The sequence below is a fragment of the Cucurbita maxima genome, unplaced genomic scaffold (assembly GCF_002738345.1).
Source record: "Cucurbita maxima cultivar Rimu unplaced genomic scaffold, Cmax_1.0 Cma_Scf00115, whole genome shotgun sequence".
NCBI classification, from domain to species: Eukaryota; Viridiplantae; Streptophyta; class Magnoliopsida; order Cucurbitales; family Cucurbitaceae; genus Cucurbita; species Cucurbita maxima.
Genome location: NW_019272131.1, coordinates 198,586 through 221,472, shown reverse-complemented (window position 1 = coordinate 221,472; position 22,887 = coordinate 198,586). Strand labels below are relative to the sequence as shown.

At 35.5% G+C, this 22,887-nt stretch overlaps 3 protein-coding genes across 4 annotated transcripts; all 3 read left to right on the top strand.

Annotated features, from left to right (window-relative positions):
- The first annotated feature begins 8,160 nt into the window (after positions 1–8,160).
- Positions 8,161–10,072, top strand: LOC111473307 (abscisic acid receptor PYL9-like). The gene is made up of 4 exons (XM_023118856.1): positions 8,161–8,461; positions 9,131–9,346; positions 9,441–9,708; positions 9,776–10,072. The coding sequence occupies exons 1-3, from the start codon at positions 8,336–8,338 to the stop codon at positions 9,654–9,656; spliced, it is 558 nt and encodes a 185-aa protein (XP_022974624.1). The 5' UTR covers positions 8,161–8,335; the 3' UTR covers positions 9,657–9,708; positions 9,776–10,072.
- A 2,258-nt stretch (positions 10,073–12,330) lies between these two features.
- Positions 12,331–16,515, top strand: LOC111473308 (chitinase domain-containing protein 1-like). Its single transcript, XM_023118857.1, has 11 exons — positions 12,331–12,623; positions 12,859–12,929; positions 13,038–13,118; positions 13,315–13,319; positions 13,387–13,466; positions 14,266–14,363; positions 14,625–14,712; positions 15,535–15,608; positions 15,655–15,821; positions 15,889–16,029; positions 16,257–16,515. The coding sequence occupies exons 1-11, from the start codon at positions 12,366–12,368 to the stop codon at positions 16,502–16,504; spliced, it is 1,311 nt and encodes a 436-aa protein (XP_022974625.1). The 5' UTR covers positions 12,331–12,365; the 3' UTR covers positions 16,505–16,515.
- A 1,239-nt stretch (positions 16,516–17,754) lies between these two features.
- On the top strand, positions 17,755–21,682 carry LOC111473338 (rhodanese-like domain-containing protein 4, chloroplastic). 2 transcript variants are annotated; one of them, XM_023118886.1, is made up of 9 exons: positions 17,755–18,681; positions 18,895–18,928; positions 18,996–19,064; positions 19,156–19,236; positions 19,574–19,654; positions 19,798–19,872; positions 20,865–20,945; positions 21,033–21,230; positions 21,418–21,682. In XM_023118886.1, the coding sequence occupies exons 1-9, from the start codon at positions 18,035–18,037 to the stop codon at positions 21,463–21,465; spliced, it is 1,314 nt and encodes a 437-aa protein (XP_022974654.1). In that variant the 5' UTR covers positions 17,755–18,034; the 3' UTR covers positions 21,466–21,682. The 2 variants fall into 2 exon arrangements, with proteins under 2 accessions (XP_022974654.1, XP_022974655.1); XM_023118887.1 differs by lacking the exon at positions 18,996–19,064 and having other exon boundaries at positions 17,756–18,681; positions 18,895–18,993; positions 19,152–19,236; positions 21,418–21,662.
- Positions 21,683–22,887: the final 1,205 nt, after the last annotated feature.

Sequence of the window (22,887 nt, the reverse complement as noted above, 5' to 3'; positions counted from 1 at the left end):
ATAAAAACAAATATTTAAAGATTTAAATACTTTTAAAATATAATGCAAGACAAATATTTCAAAAAAAAAAAAAAACTCATAATTTTGCTGTATCTAATTTAACTATCATAAACATGATTTAATAAAATATCATGTAGTAAATATTTTCTTAGATTTAATATCAAATATTCAATGACTAGATGATATTGATGGAAGTAGCATGAAAGCTATGACAACAAAATTTTGATATCAAATATTTTATGATTAGATTGATGCAAATAGCATGAATGAAAGCTATGACAACAAAATTTTGATATCAAATATTTTATGATTAGATTGATGCAAATAGCATGAAAGCAAGAGGACAAATGACCGTCTAAAAGGTTAGACTTGGCTAATGTGGAAAAAAAAATCATTCTAATTTATGAACGGTGCTAAGTGTCACAACTTTATCAAGAGAAAGTAGGGCGTGATTCGACACATCAAGACATACAGAGGGTGATCATCAAGTGGCTCTCATCCGACCACGTGAGGGCCAAGATTGAGAAGTGTCATGATGCGATCGATGAAGACGGTGCATCATCAAACACACCAAGAGTGTGCATTGAAGATAAGTTGAGACATATGCAACGATGAAGACGGTGCATCATCAAACACACCAAGAGTGTGCATTGAAGATAAGTTGAGACATATGCAAAGTTCAAGAGAACAATGTGACATGAGTTTCGAAGACAAGCTCAAAGATGGTCTGGTAAGGCCTCGGGTCATAACTTCAGAAGTTGGAGGTTCCATATGAGTTTGGACATGCGTCTCGAGAATTAAGTTCGTTGATCATAACTTCAGAAGTTGGAGGTTCCATATGAGTTTGGACATGCGTCTCGAGAATTAAGTTCGTTGATATAAAAGATAAATCTCACTAAATTTGGTGTTAATCAAATACTAAACAAACTATGCACGAGACTATATATCCACTCGCTGAAATGACATCTACTCGAGAAGGATTGGAAATGCCTCAAAATGTAATATAGGAAGAGACATGGTGTTGACTCTCTTTCTTTCATGGACAGTACTGGAAAGCACAAATGTGCTGGTATTGCGCCCCAACCATGAGTCAGAGGTTAGATTATGCACTCGCTATCTGGAACATATGTTGTAAATGGCTTAGCATGGACACAAGAGAGTCCAACGCTCGAGAGAACCCTAGATAGATGAACGTTCGAGATGTTCCAATGAGATAATCAACACGTGGGTCAGTTCCCAATGAATGTGTCCGAGCAAACTAAAATAGTTGATGTGTCCCGAAATATGGGATGACATCACAGTGTATGGGTCGTGTTGTTGAGAACCAAGATGACGATGAGATGCGACATATTATGTCGCACACGATTAAACATGCATGCATGAACAGCGTATGTGACCAAACAAGCTTGGATTCGACACAGTGATATTCAGTTGGTGAAAACAAACATCGCCTAAGGTCCGTCAATTATATATATTTTTTTTTAATTTAAAATATATTAATAAAACATTTAGAATGGGAAGACTAAATAAAATTGTTATCAACTAACATGTCTTAATATGATAACGAAACATGGGTCCAAGCCCATCTAACCCCTGTAAGCATGTTAGCCCAAAAAAATTTAAGGTCATACTTCAATCGACTCGACTGGTTTGGGACACCCTACTAATGCTAGGAATCATGGATCTCCACAATAGTATGATATTGTTTATTTTGAGCATAAGATCTTGCCTTACATTTCTTTAAAAAGTCTCATACCAGGAGAGATAGTATTCTTTAATTATAAACTTATAATCATTTTTTAAATTGGTCGATGTGGGACTTTCGTCCAATAGAAGCTTGTTGCATAATATCATACATGTGCTACGTTTCTTCTTTTGCGGTCCCCTTCGCCACTCAACACCAATAATTTATTATTTAAACTATATTCATCTAAAAATTCTTTTGCGGTCCCCTTCGCCACTCAACACCAATAATTTATTATTTAAACTATATTCATCTAAAAAGTTTCTAATTCAAATAAATTAAATAATGATTTCTATACAATTATATTAATTCAAACACAATTGGGAAGTATGAAATATGCAGTTAAAAGAATTCAAACATGATTGATCGAAAGAAATTCAAACACAATTGGGAAGTATGAAATATGCAGTTAAAAGAATTCAAACATGATTGATCGAAAGAAAGTTACGAACCATCAAAATGAGGATCTTTGACATCTTGATTGTCCCTGAACTCCATCATGTTCGTCAAGAGTCTATTAACGAGAAAAGGAAGGGCCAACCAAAGAAAGTTAGTCGAAATTGGTTAGGATCCTTAATCCAATTCAACTAGGTTCTTCCATACGTTCTCATGTCTAGAACCCTCGCGATTGATTGAAAAAAACGAGCGAAAGGGAGAAAGATTCACAAAAGAAAAAATTTCAACATACTCATTTATTTAAAGTTTCTTTCATGATGTATTAAATAAAGATTCGAACCTCTAACTTTTTAGCCCTAATCAAATATACAATTTTACCCGCAATAAACATTTATGCATCAATCTTTATTCTACTTTTTCTTTTTTATTAAAAGACTCCATGCTAAATTCATTCAATGAGATAGTGACGTGGCAGGCCATAATTGGTACTTTTCTTTTTATTTTATTCTTTTTTTAAAGTAGTGGTAGGTATTTGTTATATTTATTTATCAAGTTCTATTAATCAACAATTAATCGTATTTAGATTCGAGATAATAAAAGTGGTTTAAAGGTTGACGTAACTTTTGTGCAAAACTACGCGTAAGTTTATCTTCTATGCCTTCATAGCAGGTTTAAAGGTTGACGTAACTTTTGTGCAAAACTACGCGTAAGTTTATCTTCTATGCCTTCATAGCAGCTACACGTTTGAATACGTTTGTGTTGACAATAGCAAAAATTTTAGGCATAAGTTTTGTGACTGGTGAAGACTCGAGATTGCGTTTGAATACAAAAATAAGCAAAAATTTTAGGCATAAGTTTTGTGACTGGTGAAGACTCGAGATTGCGTTTGAATACAAAAATAAAGCTAAGATAATATGTTGAACATCGAAAAAAAGAGAGAATAAAAAGAAAGGTTGAGACTAGCTTTTTTTCTAGAAGTGAAAAGAAGATGATGTCTAAAGGAACGTTGAACATAACACAAAAAGACGAATTTGAGTTCCATTATTCCAACTACGCTCATAAGTGATATCTATCGTTCTCTCTTCCCTTTCCTTTAATTTGAGTTCCATTATTCCAACTACGCTCATAAGTGATATCTATCGTTCTCTCTTCCCTTTCCTTTTCACCCGTCTCTTTCTAGCTTCCATATCACATCTCATACCTAATCAACTACCATGTACGAACATGTTCGAGTTACATCTTTCTAGCTTCCATATCACATCTCATACCTAATCAACTACCATGTACGAACATGTTCGAGTTACATGTTAGACTCAACACTCGAGTAATTTTGAAATAACCAATTTAGTTTATAGTTGATATTGTTGGATGATGAAACTCCCACATCGGCTAATTTAGAGAATGATCATGTGTTTATAAGTGAGGAATACTAACTCTATTGGTATGAGGCCTTTTGGGGAACCCTAAAGCAAAGCCATGAGAGCTTATGCTAAAAGTGGACAATATCATACCATTGTGGAGAGTCGTGTTCGTCTAACATGGTATTAGAGCCATGTCCTAAACAATAGATTGGCAAAAGTCCCACATCGGCTAATTTAGGGAATGATCATGAGTTTATCATGTCCTAAACAATAGATTGGCAAAAGTCCCACATCGGCTAATTTAGGGAATGATCATGAGTTTATAAGTGAGGAATACTAACTCCATTGGTATGAGGCCTTTTGGGGAACCCTAAAGCAAAGCCATGAGAGCTTATGCTCAAAGTGGACAACATTGGTATGAGGCCTTTTGGGGAACCCTAAAGCAAAGCCATGAGAGCTTATGCTCAAAGTGGACAATATATCATACCATTATGGAGAGTCGTGTTCGTCTAACATGGTATTAGAGTCATGCCCTAAACAATAGATTGGCAAAAGTCTGGCTAATTTAGGGAATGATCATGAGTTTATAAGTGAGAAATACACTTATGCTCAAAATGGACAATATCATACCATTGTGGAGAGTCGTGTTCGTCTAATAGATATACGAGTAGAAAAATCACGAGTCAAAATTGAACTCGTTATGAATGGTTCAATGTGGGGTGGGGACAGTGATAAGCTGCATCACGTTTATCTTTTTTTTTTTCTTTCAAATTATCTTCAAAAATATGTATTTAATGAACCCAACTTTACCATTTTTTTTTCTTTCTTTCCAATACTTTATGTTTGATTTGAAAAAATTAATTTTTCTTTCAATATTTTAAGTTCTTTTAAGTTATCTTAAAAAAAAAAAAAAAGTTTTTTTTTTTTTTTTTTTTTTTAAAAAGTTAAAGTTGAGTAGAAAGACCTTTTATAAATAAATAAAACAAAATTACAAGTCGATTGGATAACCATTAGCTTTGGATACTCGTACTCACATGACATGAACGTACTCACATGACATGAACTATTTTGGTCAAATCATTTGTAATAATTATGAGTAGACTGTATTAACACATCCAATTTTATTTAAACCATTTTGGTTATTAATTAAACATGATTCTTCCACGTGTCAATCACATCCTCTGTGAGATAATACTAATAACCTTGAACTTTTTATACAAGGGATAATATTAAATTGTAGACAAGATAATTAATTACGATGCTAGAGGGCATAGATCCCAATAAAATATACTTTGAAAATACAGATTTTCTAGCTTGTGACAAAAAATCTATCCTAGATCATTGAGCTTGTAACGTGAATCCGTTCTTGAAAAATATAGACCAACTAACTTGTGATCATGGTAGTCAATTAAGTCATTAATGGAATGTCAATTCTTTGGTGTACCTACTGGAGAGTTTTGGAAGACTTTACTCCAAAACCGAGCAACATAAGAATTAATGATGGGTAAGTTGCCACAAGTTTTATTTTCATCGAAGTCAAGTGTCATTCAATATATGAATGAGGTCCCGCTATTGATTTTTCAATAACATTTCAATATTTGCACATCTATTACATATCACATAAAATACAAAAATAAACAAATGCATATATATATCTAATCTAAGAGAGGTCAACCCTCTCCATCTAAATCACTCCAATTATTGGACCTAAAGTACACGAACTTTATTCAAAATGCACCCAAAAAACAACCCAAAATCGAAGAAAAATCAATAGAAACGAATATAAGTTAGAGAGAAAATTCATGGACTTGAGAGGGAATGGGAGAAAATTATTGAACCAAACCTATAACGATGAAAAGTCAATCGAACTAAATTGAACTGGTAGATCGAATCACTGAATATGTTTATTTGCACTGTTTCAATTGGAGGTGGCAGTTTCATTTTTCCTTGTTTTTGATCCATGAGGGTTATAACTAGAGAGAGAGAGACGAAAATGATTGGCGACAGTGGGCTGTGCATTAGGAGAATGTCTGATCGAGAGAGAAACTAGAGAGATACATGTTGGTATGACCAAATTCTCACGTTAGCTAGTTAAAGGAAAGATTACGATAATAAGTGAGTGTCTTTATTAAAATGGATAATATGATACATTACACCATCCCTACAACTAGTATAAGTCCTACGAGATGGGGTAGGTACAGGAATTCTCCATTTATTTTTGGAGGATCGGGATGGGGACAAGAACAAAGAGAAATCGCTCCTTACCCCTTCTCTTATTTCTTGTTTAACCAGATATTCGCTATCCCAGTCGAGCGGATCTTCCTAGAGATTTGACTCTACGGAATAAACGAACATCTCTAAATGGACTAATGGGAAAAAGGAAAAAGAAAAAGACAAAATTGGTACATTAATGGTAATAATGTAATCCACTTTGATTTTGTGACATAGTTGAAAGATGAGGTCCTTTTATGTGATAAGTTTTAAAGCAAGTTGTTGGATGTCGCTTCAATGGAACATCTTTCTTTATCAAATGGGTAAAGTTTGTACCAAATTATGTTTTTAAATTTGTTTGGTCGGTGGATATTATCATTTTTTAAACATTACTTTATAATTTATTGTTATCTTATACTTGTAGAGTCGATGAACCACAATTACTTCTATTCGCCTTTCCCTCCACAAAACCCTATCTTCCCCTCTTTCCGTTCACACTTTGCATCTAATTCTATGTTGTGAACGGTCATGTATTTTGCAACTAGAGATCTCACATCGATGGAAGAGGGGAACGAAACATTCTTTGTAACGAGCCAAAACAGACAATATTTGCTAGTAGTAGACTTGGGTTGTTACAAATAGTATCAGAGTCAAACACCGGACAATGTGTTAGCGAGGACGCTCGTCCCCAAAAGGGGTACATTGTGAGATCCCATATTAGTTGGAGAGGGGAATGAAGCATTCTTTATAATGGCGTGAAAACCTCTCCTTGGTAAACACGTTTTAAAATCGTGAGGCAGATGACAATATGTAGAGGACAAAACTGGACAATATCTACTAATAATGGACTTGGGCTATTACATTTTGTCTTTCTTGTTACGAAGAAGCTGAAATAACTTAGAAAAAGAGTGGCGCCTAGTCGTTGAGAGTAGATTTTATGTTCAATAGTGATGATCTGTTTGAGAATGTGTGTATTCTTTGGAGAACGATAATACAATCTTGACATAGGTTTGAAACTATCAAGCAATAGTACGATGTTTGTAAATTCAACCTTATGTTGTAATGGGTCAGATATTTGGCTAATAGATATCTTAATGTTCGATCGTTTATTTAATAGCGTAGAATGAATTTATAAATAAATTATAATGATTTTATGAAATATATATATTTGTGTATTTAAAAGTATTACAGTGGAAGTAACGCGGATGAGTGGCATGCACGTTGACATTTGAAATTATTATTATTATTATTATTATTTTCTTCCTTCTTTATTAAGAAAAGGGAATATTTCTAATATATCAAATTATTATATAAAAAAAAAGACGACTTTATTTTATTTTATTTTATTTTATGTTTTCCCCAGTGGCCAAATCGTACTTCTCAAGTACGCAATAACCTTCATAAGTATTGAAATGAAATTACATTTTGACCCTTAATTTTTATTTTTCAATTCGACCTAAATAGTTTATTAAACTATTAAATTTTATTATTATGTTTCAAAAATACTAAAAAATTTATTAAAATAATAGCATTCATATCCTTAAGTTCTTATAATTAAATATTTAAAATTAAAAATACTAAAGTTAAATGAAGTATTTATTTTAAAATATATCTTTAAGATATTATTAAAACTTTTAATAGGTGTTTTATTAATTTAAACTTCATAATATTTATTTAAAATGAGAATTTAAGATGAGCAAGTGGGAAGGAAGCTTCCCAAAGAAAATAAATAAAGCAAATTATGTATATTTTGTAGTGTGACAAATATATATTTAAAAAGAATAATAATATTATTAAAAGCTAGGGTAATCTAGACTTTTCCTATTAAAAAAACTGAAGAATCTTAGGAAGGGTAGTTTTGGCATTTTAAAAATTTATTAAAGAAAAAAACTGAACAATGTTAGCATGAGTTGTAGCTTCCACGATGAAGTGCATGTGAATCCACCAAAGAGAAATTGGTGGCGACAGCACCAATTCCATAATCATTCATTAATTTTTTTTTAATTTTAATTGCATTAATGATCTTAATTTTTTTTTAAATGTTTTTTTTTTTTCTTCGTGAATGTTACTAAAGAAATCGAATATTTGAGTAAAAAATCATTTATTATTAAAAAAAAAAAATAAATTAAGTAGTTAAAATTTTCCATATAAATTTTAAAGGCTTTTTAGGTAAATTGTTCAAAATTAGTTATAAACTTTTAAATTCTAATTTTTTAAATTATAGAAAAATTAAAAAAAATGAAAATAAAAAGAAAAGAAATTAAAAAAATATATAAAATAAAAAAGTGTGTAATGTAATTGGCGAATTGTGAAGTGGTCCTCTGCAAGTTGCAGATTGAAATGCAGAAACAAATAAAAATAATTAAATAATTAAATTAGTGGGTGAGTAACTGGAAGTGTTATTTATTAATTAAATTAATAAATTTTAAAAAAAATGTAATATATAAAAATAGAGAGCTAAAGGGTTGGGGCACTGCGTCTCTGCCAAATCCTGCAAACCAGCGGAGCCTCTTCCTTTCTCACAAGACCTTCCATTATCGGCACCTTCAGGAAGCTTCGTCTCTCTGTACTCTAGTGGCCAAGCCAGCTGCGGAAGGAATTCAGTTCGATCTAATCCACCGCCATGAACGACGACGATTCATGTGGAGTTATGGACACTCAGTACATACGCAGGCATCACCGTCACCACCCCAAAGAGAATCAGTGTACATCGGCTGTTTTCAAGAACGTCAGAGCTCCGGTTCCTCTTGTGAGTTTCTCCGATCCGAAATCCTACTGTTCTTTTCATTTTGTCAACGCTTCAGCTCCTGTGCTCTGGATTGATTTTTCTGATGTTTTATGGGGATCGTGGAGTTTCTTTCCATTGGTTTGTCATGGATTTTGGTTCCGTTTTCATTATTTCTCTACTTGCCTCTTTTAGCTTCCTGGTTTCTAACCTTTTCCTTCTCTGTCTTCAATTGCTGCGGGTTTTTGGAACTTTTCTGATTCGTTATTGACTTTACTCGTTATCAATTGCTATGGATTTTACTTGCTCTTTTTGTGATTTTGTCTTCTGGTTATTCGTGGAAAATTTTGCTGTGTCAAATAAACCTAATTTTGTTCGTTTACTTTCTTTGTATACGTGATTTTCTTGCCTAATTGAGTAGCGAGTGAGATTTTGTTTACGTCTTTCGAAGTTTTCGGAACAGATTGAGCCTGTTCTTGTGAAACGACAAAAATCTAGGCGAATAGCCTCATTTAGTTCTTGAGCTTTATCCTTCTTGTTGTTTAGTAATCGCTGGAATTATGGAAGGTTTTGTTGAATTGTTCTTATCTGATTTTGTAATGATTCAATTGGTTACATTATGTCAGGTTTGGTCACTGGTGAGGAGATTTGATCAGCCCCAGAATAATGATTCAATTGGTTACATTATGTCAGGTTTGGTCACTGGTGAGGAGATTTGATCAGCCCCAGAAGTATAAGCCTTTTGTTAGTCGCTGTGTAGTGAAAGGAGATCTGGGCATTGGAAGTGTCAGGGAAGTGAATGTGAAATCTGGTCTTCCTGCGACCACCAGTACTGAGAGGTTGGAGCTTCTCGATGATGAAGAACACATACTCGGAATCAGAATCGTTGGTGGAGATCACAGGCTCAAAGTATGAACATTAGGGTTCTTCTCTAACTCAATTGTTTAATGAGATTTTTATCATTTAAGTAAAAACTCAAAGCATTTCCTGCTAAATTATGCAGAACTACTCTTCCATCATGACTGTCCATCCAAAGGTCATTGATGGAAGACCTGGCACGGTTGTAGTCGAGTCTTTTGTGGTGGATGTGCCTAGCGGGAACACCAAAGATGAGACGTGTTATTTTGTTAAGGCATTAATCAGATGCAATCTTAAATCATTGGCGGATGTATCGGAGAGGATGGCTGTGCAGGGGCAAACTGAACCAATCGAGAAGTAGTGGGTATGGATGAAGCAACAACTAAACATTGATGATGTGAATAGTTTTCATGGTGGTAGATGTAGAGAGGCCATTATAGCTCCCACATGTGCTGATTGATGATGTGAATAGTTTTCATGGTGGTAGATGTAGAGAGGCCATTATAGCTCCCACATGTGCTGTGCTGTGCCATGTAAAGATTGTTCAGAGCTATCTATCACATTCTCTGAAGTTTTGGGTGCCAGTCTGGTGGTTAATTTTCCCCTCACATGGAGATGCATTTGGTTGGTTTTTTGTTTCTCGTTTCTTGTTTCTTGTTTCTCGTAAGAGGATGAGTCTGGTCCGCTCTGCTCCTTTAACGCTTAGCTACCCATATATATCCATGGATGAGATCTGGGAATTTTCTTATTTTGTGTTAGTTAACTTCAGTTTGTGCAGCATGGTAGCAGAAACTTAGGGCCTATGCATTTGTAGCTCAAGGCAGTATTAACTTCAGTTTGTGCAGCATGGTAGCAGAAACTTAGGGCCTATGCATTTGTAGCTCAAGGCAGTACTGCTATGTATGTTTTGTACATACTTAGTCCTGAAATAAGTAAGCTAAGTATATGTCTTTAATTTAGAATGGTTGGTATACATGTCAGTCTTTGACTCTTGACTCTTGACCTCAGAATTTGTTCTCTACCTTTTGTTATGTTATGCTATGACTTGCAGAATTTGATAGAACTATAGTGCTTTACGACTCCATTTTTACTTATGTTTTTTGGAGTCAGGCATTTGTAAAAGTAAAGGTGTTAAATCATCAGGATTTATTTATCTTAGTCAGGTATTTGATATTTCTATCTCCATGTACCAACAATTAGGTTTTTTTTTTTTTTTTTTTAACTATTGATTTAAGCATACTTCTTTTGACTATTTGCTTTCCTCTCACTTTTGAGACTAGTTAGTCAAGCAGGAAAAAATGACTTATATTGTCCACTTTGAGCCTAAGCTGTTTTGCTATAGGTTTTCTCAAAAGGTCTCACACCAATAGGGATAGTATTCTTTGATTATAAACATGATCATTCTCTAAATTAGGCGTGAGACTTTCATCCAATATGAGAGAGAAAATAAGACGCGTACATAATGTATTTGCACCATGGTGACAATATTCTATGGGGTGACGGTCCAACTTATGAGGCGTGCTGGCTTGACTCAAACATATTAGAGGTTCGAATCTCTACTTGAGGAGAATGACACCCTATAAAAAGAACTAGTTTTTTTTTTTATATTTAAAGAAACAAGTTATCAAAATCAAGTTAAAGTTTGAAAATAAAAAATTAATTTTTTTTTTTTTTTTTTCAAACTGAGGTAAAAATTCAAATATATTTTTTTTAAGATAATAAAAAAAACTAATACGAAAATGATTGAAAATTGAAACGGATTGGGTGGTTAGCGGTATAATCGATGCAGACGATCTTTTTATGAGTTAAGAGTTAATTGACCAATAATAATTACTTACATTTTATCCATAAATTTTATTTCGTTAAATCTCCAATTTTCTATATTTGATTAATCATAATCTTTTTGTCTTTATCTTAACATCAATTATTATCATGTACTATAAGATTAATTGGAATTAATTATTTGGTTAACAAATATAAATTATTTAATTAATTTTAATTTCTTAGTTTGGCTTAATTTTAAAGTTATTATTTTTTTAAAAATACCAATCACATGCGAGTTGAATGTATTATGTATATTATTAATTTATTATTTTAATTATTTTTATTTAATTAGTCTTATTTTACATATCTATATGCATGGTAATCCGTGAATTGACTTAAGGAAAAAAAAAAAAAAAAAAAAACCAACGTGAGCTATTTAAAATTAATTTAGTATCCAAAAAAATAACATTTCAAAGACTAATGCCACAATTATTAATTTCTTAACTTACCAAATTTTAAATCTTAATTAGATATAATTAAAATTTTAAAATCAATTTTTAATATTTTTATTGTCGATCTTATCTTTGATAAATCTTAAAAATAGTTTTCATTATTGGTTTATAGAAATGTTCATTTATCATTCGAGTTCGAAATCTCGGATTAAATGAAATAAGGAGATATACTTCATGTTAAACAAACGGGTCAGAGACGAAGATTGCATTCCTTGTCCCGTCTTTGTCTCCATTTGCTTTTTTTACCTATAAAAATATATATATATATATTTCTATAATAAATTGGTTTTTTTATATTTTTTTTTTTTATCTTGCCATTACATTTGCCAATGAACCATTATATTTAATAGGATTTTAAGTTAAATATTAAATTATAATTTTCCATTACATTTGCCAATGAACCATTATATTTAATAGGATTTTAAGTTAAATATTAAATTATAATTTTTTTTTAATGTTTTTAGAAATTAGGTTAGGTAGAATATTTATATTGTATATTTGTTTTTAATATTTATTTACATTTTTTTCAATAAAATTTATATAATAAAAGGAAATTAGGGTATATTTGTTTTTAATATTTATTTACATTTTTTTCAATAAAATTTATATAATAAAAGGAAATTAGGCATTAAAAACCAATTTTAAGATTTATTCCAAATAAATTTAGCCGTTTTGGTCTGATCTGGTTCACTGGGTCAACAGAACTGCCAGTAGCTCGTCGTCACCGATGGCCAAGAAGCGGGATCGCCAAGCTTCACTGGGTCAACAGAACTGCCAGTAGCTCGTCGTCACCGATGGCCAAGAAGCGGGATCGCCAAGCTGTCTCGATTCGCCGGAAAAGCCAAAATGTCTCCTCTGACAAGCTCGAAATCGTCGGCGATTCCTCCTCTGACCGGAGGCTTATCGTCATCTTCGTGGTCTTCTTTGTCATATCTCCTGCCATTTCCGCTCTCTTGTATTACAGATACACTAATAGTGGGGGATTTTCTGGCGCATCTGTATATGAACGGGGCCTCGTAAAGACTGATATCCACCATCAAGAAATTCTAGCTGTATGTATTATTGGAGTTGCTAAATGCCTCTCTGTCTCTTTGAATTTTCAGCTACTTTGAAAATACTGTACAATGCTTTAGTCACTAGGTTTTACTAATTTGTTACTTTCTGAGATCGGCACATTCCTCACTTTCTCTTTGATGTGCCTAGTTATCCGACAGAGGATAGCGTTGTTCGTTTAATTTGTTTCTGCGAGTAGGTTATTCAGTTGTCAAGGGCTTCTATTTTGTGCAGGAGCACTCAAACGTCGCTGAAAATACTTCTCGCCATTATGATTATCCTGTGCTTGCTTATATTACGCCGTGGTATCTGCCTGGAAACTCCTTCTTCCTTTTCTTTTCTTTTTCCTATCTTAAAAACTCTTAATCTATCAGCTTTAAATTTTAGCGAAGTTCATATGTTAAATTGTGCAGGAACTCCAGGGGCTATGATATAGCAAAAAGGTTCAACTCCAAATTTACACATTTATCACCGGTGTGGTATGATTTGAAGAGGTACGCAAATGATGATGATTTTTTTTACTCGTTTTTTGGCTGTGTACTTATGCACAGAAACACATGAAAGCGATTAGCAACATTCTTTGCTAGTTCTTATAGTTTTGTTTTGTTTCTACTTTCTTATACTTGTGTTTATCTTCCCTCTTCATTTTGCTAATAGTTGTGTTATACTTATACATTTGTTCTGATACAGTCATGGTTCCCGCTTAGTGTTGGAGGGAAGACACAATGCTGATCAAGGATGGATCTCAGAGCTCAGACTGGGGTTCCCGCTTAGTGTTGGAGGGAAGACACAATGCTGATCAAGGATGGATCTCAGAGCTCAGACTGGCTGGAGATGCACTGGTACGATGAAGGATGCATAATTTTATTGTCCAAGTAGCACTAGAAGCAAAATATGAGTTCTGCACTGGTACGATGAAGGATGCATAATTTTATTGTCCAAGTAGCACTAGAAGCAAAATATGAGTTCTCACAATATAACATAAACAAATTCATTAGAAGAAGCTTTAACGTGAGATTCCACATTGGTTGGAGAGGGGAACGAAGCATTCCTTACAAGGGTGTGAAAACCTCTCCCTAGCAGACGCGTTTTAACACCTTGGGGGTGGATTGTGAGATCCCAGATTGGTTGGAGAGGGGAACGAAGCATTCCTTACAAGGGTGTGAAAACCTCTCCCTAGCAGACGCGTTTTAACACCTTGAGGGAAAGTCCAAAGAGGACAATATCGGTTAGCAGTGGGTTTGGATGGGCTGTTATATTTAATCAATTCTGGATTTATGTTATATTTTGTGAAGGGTTGTTGGAATTCTGTAGGATCAAAGAACACATAGGAGAAATGCCTTTGGTAGATTGTGAAATTCTGACAAATGTCAGGTTGTTCAAGGAACTTTGATTAAAGACTCACCTTTGAATGTACCTCTTATGCATGACTAGTAATCTTAAAATCATTTTATTTTTGATTAAAGACTCACCTTTGAATGTACCTCTTATGCATGACTAGTAATCTTAAAATCATTTTATTTGAGCTTGGACGGATGATGGGTCATTTAATTCTTTCAGTAATTCTGAAGTAGGTATTGCCTAGAGTGGTTGTTGAAGCACTTCCTACAGATCTGCTTAGAAAGAAGAAGCTGCAAGTAGGTATTGCCTAGAGTGGTTGTTGAAGCACTTCCTACAGATCTGCTTAGAAAGAAGAAGCTGCAGGACAAAGCTATTGATCTAATTGTTTCAGAATGCAAGTAAGAACACACTAGATGCTCTTGTAAATTTCAGATTCAAGGTTGTTTTCACAAATTTATGTTACTACCCAATTTCATGCGTCAGATCATTTTGGTTTAAAAGTGAAGGTTGTTTTCACAAATTTATGTTACTACCCAATTTCATGCGTCAGATCATTTTGGTTTAAAAGTGTGTATATTTTCATAACCAGAGTCTATTTTGTTTAGCTTACATGTTGCAGTTGCAGATAACTCTCACAATCTTTCTTTCCTCTTATCCAGGGAGATGGGCTATGATGGTGTTGTGCTAGAATCCTGGTCGAGGTGGGCTGCTTATGGGATATTGAATGACCCAGACCTGAGGAACTCGGTAACCAGTTTCCTTCCCTATTTTGAAGATATTGGATACTACCTGCCGCATAAGAAACGAAACATGTCTTTATTTTTTCCTTCCCTATTTTGAAGATATTGGATACTACCTGCCGCATAAGAAACGAAACATGTCTTTATTTATAAATGGCCTACATTGTGTCACATCTGTCAAGATGTCATTCTTGGTTCTGTTTGGTTAATTAAATGCTTATTTATTTTATGCTTACCTGTGTCATTATATCTTCTGGTTTTATTGTTCGTCCTTTCTTTCAACAAGAAGTTAATTTTGTTTAGGGACATGGGCTTGAGATTTTGTCCTTCATCTGTTTCCTTAGATGCACCTTGTAATATGGTTTTCATGACGGTTTTCATGACGGATTGTTTGATAGCTCGCTGCATGACTTTCTGGATGTTAAACCCTGAGGGATGTAACTAACTAAGGCAGTCTGGATGCTAGCCAAGAGGGGAGTTTTCAACGCCTTGCCTGCAAGCTTTATGAGATTGTAGCTTTCTTCTATTTATATTTACAGCTCTAAAATGAATAGTTAGATAGGTGGAGTCCTTCCTGACTTTGAGTCTCAGTTCGAGAGAAAAACAAAAGAAGATTGAAACTAGTTAGCATGATCGCTTAGGCTTTTGTGTTGCATATCATGAGAGCTTTCTAATTACATAGGTGGCTATGATGGCCACCATTGGTCTTCTAACCTTTTCTTTATATTTTCAATGATGTCTACCTGGAGATGAGGCTGTCGAACTGCATGTGTGTATGCATCTTTCAGATACTGGATAACTGAGGGACCTGTTTAACTCCCTATTACAGGCACTGCAATTTATTAAGCAACTTGGAAATGCCCTGCATTCAGAGCTTGATAGCTGGAGATCTTCTAAGCAACCGTTACAACTGGTGTATGTCATTGGTCCACCTCATTCCGATTGATAGCTGGAGATCTTCTAAGCAACCGTTACAACTGGTGTATGTCATTGGTCCACCTCATTCCGAGAAACTGGAAAACCAGGATTTTGGGCCAGAAGATATGCAGAGCTTGAGTGGTGCTGTGGACGGTTTCTCGCTGATGACCTATGATTACTCTAGTCCTCATAGCCCAGGCCCCAATGCTCCAATGAATTGGATTCGTTCAGCGTTACGGCTAGTACTTGAGTCCTCATAGCCCAGGCCCCAATGCTCCAATGAATTGGATTCGTTCAGCGTTACGGCTAGTACTTGGCACCAAGGACAACAGCCTTCTTCCACTCGAGGCTGGCAAGATTTTTCTTGGAATCAACTTCTATGGCTATGATTACAGGCTTTCAGGAGGTAGAAATCATTCTATCTTTTATGTGCCTTTTCTAACATTTATCCTATGATTACAGGCTTTCAGGAGGTAGAAATCATTCTATCTTTTATGTGCCTTTTCTAACATTTATCTATCTGAAGCATAAACGAACTATTTGACGTCTGGAGATTGTTTTGTTTGTAGAAGAATTCCCATTAGTTCAAGAATGCCCCTTTATAACAACAGTTCTATTTTGCTGCATTAATAGGAGGTGGAGCTATCACTGGAAATGATTATCAATCTGTCTTAAGAAAGTACAAGCCTCTGGTGCAGTGGGAGGAGATCAGTGCCGAACATTTCATCTTGTACACTGATAACAATCAAAACAAGCACGCAGTCTTTTATCCATCGCTGAAATCAATCTCCACACGTCTTGAGGCAGCTCGATCGTTGGGAACCGGCATCTCGATATGGGAAATCGGGCAAGGTTTGGACTACTTTTTTGATCTTCTGTAATACGTCTCAAATTTGCAGCATATGGGAAATCGGGCAAGGTTTGGACTACTTTTTTGATCTTCTGTAATACGTCTCAAATTTGCAGCGTTTCTGTACCTGCTTCTGGGAGACCACCACAAAGTTTTGTTCACTTTTCCACCCTTTTTGAGGCTTCAACTAATTTATGACTGATTGATGCAAAACTATACATTGGTGGTTCTATGCTTAAAGAGCTATGCGAGCAAATGTGAGTAAGTTAAGATAGGATCATGAACAGATTCACCAGGGGCCTGTGGTTGACCAAAATCTTGTTATGTTTGTTGGACCCTTTTTCTTTAGTAGTAAGATCTTAATTCTATTTGCTATCTTAATTTTTTTTTTTTTTTCTTTGACGATGAACTTTCAATTCTATTTTATTTTAGTTTTGGAACTTTCAATTTGATTTTGACAGGATCCGAGTCTAACCTGTGGGTTCGTCTTCTTCGCCTGATTTCTTCGTTTTTCTTTTCTTCTTTCTTTCTCCGGTTTCAACCAATGTTTCTTTCGTTCTCCAGCTCCTTTCTGACGTTCGTTATGCATCACTTGCTTGAATGTCTTTTTTCATAGGTAGTCAGATATGTTAAATTCAGACTTCAGAGAACTCGGAGTCCCAAATATCAACTTATTAACTCCTAACTTCATAACTCAATTTAATGTCCCAAACTAGTATTTGATTTCCCGACATCATAAACAAAACAAAATCTTGAACGAAAAAGCTCCTAAAAGCCTTAGAAAGTAAACATGAAAGACATCATAAACAAAACAAAATCTTGAACGAAAAAGCTCCTAAAAGCCTTAGAAAGTAAACATGAAAACCTCCATCTTGTTCTTGAAATTTGACTGTTTTAGTAGAAGAAAAATATGAGGCCAAACAAGCAACAGTATCTTTAAGCGCACTTGATTAAGTTAATTAATCCATCTTTATCTTATAACCAACCAATTACTGTAATTGAATATTGTACACTTGATTAAGTTAATTAATCCATCTTTATCTTATAACCAACCAATTACTGTAATTGAATATTGTACTAAACTCTGTACGTGCATTCCTTCTTCTTCCCATTCCCACCACATAACTTCGTCCTGTGCGGTACTGCTGTACTGAAAGTGCTTCACAGAGAAGCTCCAATGGGGATTAAACCAAACGCTCATACCTTGTACTGCTGTACTGAAAGTGCTTCACAGAGAAGCTCCAATGGGGATTAAACCAAACGCTCATACCTTTCTACTCTAATTCTCAGCCACACAATCACATCTCAGCCACCACAATTCATCCTGCTACATGTCGTCTTCCCATTGGTTGCAGATTTCCACTCAGCACTCTGTTTGTCTGAAGAAAAAAAAAAAGAGCCCAATTACATGACATCTCTTTTCACGCCTTGCCCTCCATTCAACCATATCCCCACCAAAAGAAACCAATTTGGCATAAACCCTTCACTTGTTATGGTTGTTGAACCCTTTTCATCAATTTTTTGAGCACCAGACTCTATTTTTGCTGCTCAGAATTATGCCATGGAAGCCCTCAATGCAGCAAGTTTGAGCCCTTTGGCTGTTCTTTCCGATAGAAAACGAGAAACCAAGAAAATCCCCTTTCTCCCATCTCCTTCCTCCTCCAAATCGCCAAATGCTGCCGGGTTTCCCACAATTTCACCAACCCCACAAGGGATTTGTTCATCAAGAACCTTTCATGGAAGTCTAGTGCTGCTATCTTCAGTGCTTAATGCTGGGGTTGCGGGTGCTATTACGTACGAGGAAGCTCTCCAACAGTCCGTGAGCACTTTTTCATCGGGGGACTTGGATTTAAATGGGGTTCTTGATGGGATTATAAATTTTGGGACAGAGAATCCTGGAATCGTTGTTGGTGGTGCTGCCATTTTGGCACTCCCGTTGTTCTTCTCTCTTTTTACTGGGAAATCTAAGCCATGGGATGTTGAATCCGCCAAAATTGCTTATGTGAAATTGCGCGATGATGCTAATACTCAGCTACTTGATATTAGAGCGCCGGTTGAACTTAGGAAAGTGGGTAGCCCTGATATTCAAAAGTTGGGCAAAAAGCCTGTGTCCATTCCTTACAAAGGTGAAGATAAGCCTGGTTTCTTGAAGAAGCTTGCTTTGAAGTTCAAGGAGCCACAAAACACCACATTGTTCATCTTAGACAAGTAAGACTTTGCATGATTCATAACATTCTTGTTCATCATTGTTAACTTAGTTTAGAAAGTAAAGCAAGAATCTATACGAATGAACTATTTTTAGGTAATGTAAGCATGTTTTGTTTGTTTAGAAAGTAAAGCAAGAATCTATACGAATGAACTATTTTTAGGTAATGTAAGCATGTTTTGTTTGAAAATGATATAAATTTTGTTGCAAGACAGATATGATGGGAGCTCAGAACTTGTTGCAGAGCTGGTCACTGTCAATGGATTCAAAGCTGCTTTCGCCATTAAAGATGGTGTGGAAGGACCTCGAGGATGTGGTCACTGTCAATGGATTCAAAGCTGCTTTCGCCATTAAAGATGGTGTGGAAGGACCTCGAGGATGGACGGTTATCACTACTCTTCTTTGTGTATTTGCATTTCAAGGATTTCTTTCAGTATATTTTAGGAGGTTTTGACTTGAATCTGTGTGTTGTGCAGAATAGTGGCCTTCCTTGGTTAACACCAAAGTCACCTTTGAGTATTGGCAGTCTAACAGATGCCATTGCTGGTGCACTTGGAGTACGCATCTCTATTTCAATCCATTTTTCTACATATGAATGGTTACAATGAAAAACATGATTGTTTTAGTGGCATCTCTATTTCAATCCATTTTTCTACATATGAATGGTTACAATGAAAAACATGATTGTTTTAGTGCATAAATTTCATAACTTGTCAATGTTCTTCATGTTCTTTGCTCAAAAGTTGTTCCTTTTTTCGTTAACTTTCTGATGGGTTTTGTTGGCTAAAGATGATTTGACTAGATTCTTGGTTGAAATTTACATGGTTAACTTTCTGATGGGTTTTGTTGGCTAAAGATGATTTGACTAGATTCTTGGTTGAAATTTACATGTAGGAGGATTCTGAAGATTTTCCTGCTGTTGCTGCTGCTTTTGCTGTAGCAGCTACTGGAATTGGTTTAGTGGCTTTTACTGAGGTTGGTCCATATCCTTTGGCTATGTGCTGTAGCAGCTACTGGAATTGGTTTAGTGGCTTTTACTGAGGTTGGTCCATATCCTTTGGCTATGACACAGTTAAAAGAGAATTGATAATGATGTCTTAGATCACGTTTTTCAACAGATGGAAACTGTTCTTGAGATTCTGGGTTCAGCTGCAATTATTCAGTTTGTGAGCAAGAAACTCCTATACGCTGAGGTGAGTTGGATGTGTGTATCCAAATGCTGTGACAGTTCAATTTTCTCATGATGTGTGCATCCTAGATGTGTTCATTAACATTACATATAATGTCGAATTTGTTCCTCTCTCCAACCAAGGTGGGATCTCACAATCCACCTCCATTGGGGGTCTAGCATCCTCGCTGGCACACTGTATGGTGTCTGGCTCTGATACCGTTTGTAACAGTCTAAGCCCACTGCTAGTAGATATTGTCCGCTTTGGCCCATTATGTATCGCCGTCAGCCTCACAGTTTTAAAACGCGTCTATTAGGAAGAGATTTTCATGTCCTTATAAGAAATGTTTCGTTCCCCTCTTCAACCAATGTGGGATCTCACAATCCACCTCCCTTGGGGGCCTAGCGTCTTCACTGGCACACCGCTCGGTGTCTGGTTATGATACCATTTTTAACAGCTCAAGCCCACCGCTAGTAGATATTGTCCGCTTTGGCCCATTACGTATCGCCGTCAGTCTCACGGTTTTAAAACACGTCTATTATGGAGAAATTTTCATACACTTATAAGGACGACTTCGTTCCCCTCTGAGAGATTACCATACCTTTATAAGGATAGCTTCATTCCCTTCTCCAACCAATGTGGGATCTCACAATCCACCTAGTGTCCTCGCTAAAACATTGCACGGTGTCTGGCTTCTAATACCATTTGTAACAGGCTCAAGCCCACTACTGGTAGATATTGTCCACTTTGGCCCGTTATGTATCGCCGTCAGCCTCATAGTTTTAAAACGTGTCTACTAGGGAGATATTTCCACACTCTTACAAGAAATACTTCGTTCTCCTTTCCGACCAACGTGGGATCTCACATATGGCTATATAGCCTTATCATTTTCCATGATCATTTACTTATTACCTGCCTCTTGTGGGAACTTGTTTCTTATTCCGCATTGCCATTTAATTATGTTGACACTGGGATTGGATACTGAATTGTGCTTGACCTCAATCAATTGGCCATAGGATCGGAAGAAAACAATACAAGAACTTGATGAGCTCTTAAACACCAAGGTTGCCCCACAAGGACTGGTTGACGACTTGAAGGTACTCATACATTCTGTTGAATCTGCATACTTCTATGAATCTCATAGTCTCCTCAGTTCTCCAATCAAAACTGCTTATGAATTGCAGGATATTGGAAAGGCTCTATTACCATTACCTGCTACGAGCAAGGCACTTCCAGCACCAGCAGACTCAGCTGAAGCTGCCCCTCTACACAAAGCAGAAGCTGTTGAGGCTGCTCCTGAGATAAGTCCGGTGGAGGCGAAACAAGAAGTAAAAGCAGAATCATCGCCCCCAATCTCGAGGCCACTTTCTCCATATCCTTCTGTAATTCTCAATTCCATGATTATATCTGATCTTCTCCTAGTTGTGGATTGAATCTAAAAAAACAGTATATCAAGCCATGTTTTTTAACACCCAAACTTGAAATTTGATCATGTTTTTGTTGACTGTCAGTGACATTCATGATAAAAACAGCCTCTAATTCTTCTCCTTGTTGTATCTCTGGTTGCAGTATCCAGATTTCAGGCCTCCGACGTCTCCTACGCCATCGCCGCCATGATAACCGAGTTTATATCAGGGAGATATGGTGACCCAAAAGTATCCTGCTTTGCTTTGTTTTTGATATTGGAAGTCAATGAAATTGTAGTTATTTAGTGAGTCTCAACATTGACCTCAAAACTTTTGTAATGAAAAAGGTTGGGTTAGTACCAAATTCAGTTTAGTTTACTTCAAAACCATAATGATAGAAGATTGATGGCAAGTAGAGCTTCAACTTTGATCTAAGTTTAGTTTACTTCAAAACCATAATGATAGAAGATTGATGGCAAGTAGAGCTTCAACTTTGATCTATGAGGGTTTATTTCCAAGCATTTCACTTGCATTTTGATCAAAAGGGCACTCATAATTAGCCTTAAGAACATAAAGTGAAGTGATAAAATTGAAGAAATGATTGAGAGGAAGGGCACTCATAATTAGCCTTAAGAACATAAAGTGAAGTGATAAAATTGAAGAAATGATTGAGAGGGAGAGTGGAATTTGATATCAGATCCTTATAAACCCATGATGGATTATCTCCGATAATTCTTGACCATTATCTGCTCTGCTCCAACAAAGTACATCATAGAGTCTTCCATAAAGTCTCCTTCGACTTCAAACACTCGAACAAAGTATACTTTTTGTTTGACACTTGAGTCACTTTATCTACACTTTGAGTCTCGCAACTTCTTTATTCGATACTCGTAGATTTTATTCACATGACTAAGTTAAGCGCATAATTCTAATACTATATTAGAAACAACTACCTTTCACAATAGTATGATATTGTCCATTTTGACAACAAGATTAATGTAGGTTAAGATACACGACAGATTAATTGTTAGGATCGCACAACAACGTATACACTTGATCATGATGAATACAAAGAACATGAGAGAAAATTCAAAGAGGAAATATTGGCTAAAGGTTTTATTGATGACTTTATATATGTACCCCAACAGAGAAGGAAGAAAGTACATTTTGATAGCACTACCGATCTTTTACTATAGATAGAAATCATGCTCAATATCCAACCATCTCTCAATTGGAGACTTAATTGGAGACTGATCCAGTCAAACAAGAATTTCATTCTCAATCTTGCACCATATCAATTGAGATTTTACACGACCTTAATATTCCAACATCAACACATTTTGTCAACATGTTTGTTGGATTCTTTGCACCATTTATCTCCTCCAAACACATCACCATCTTCCACTAAGTAAAATGGTATTGCTTTCTGTGTTTTGTCTTTGAATGATAGACCGGGTTTCTCACCAATTGAATGACACTCTAACTGTCTACCTAAAGAATCTTCTTGCGCTGCTTCTTGCCTAATTCTTTTAGATAACTTGTCATCCATATCATCTCCTTTCTAGCTTCAGCTATTGACACGTACTCAGCCTCAGCAGATGAAAGAGCAACGCATTTCTGAACCCTAGACATC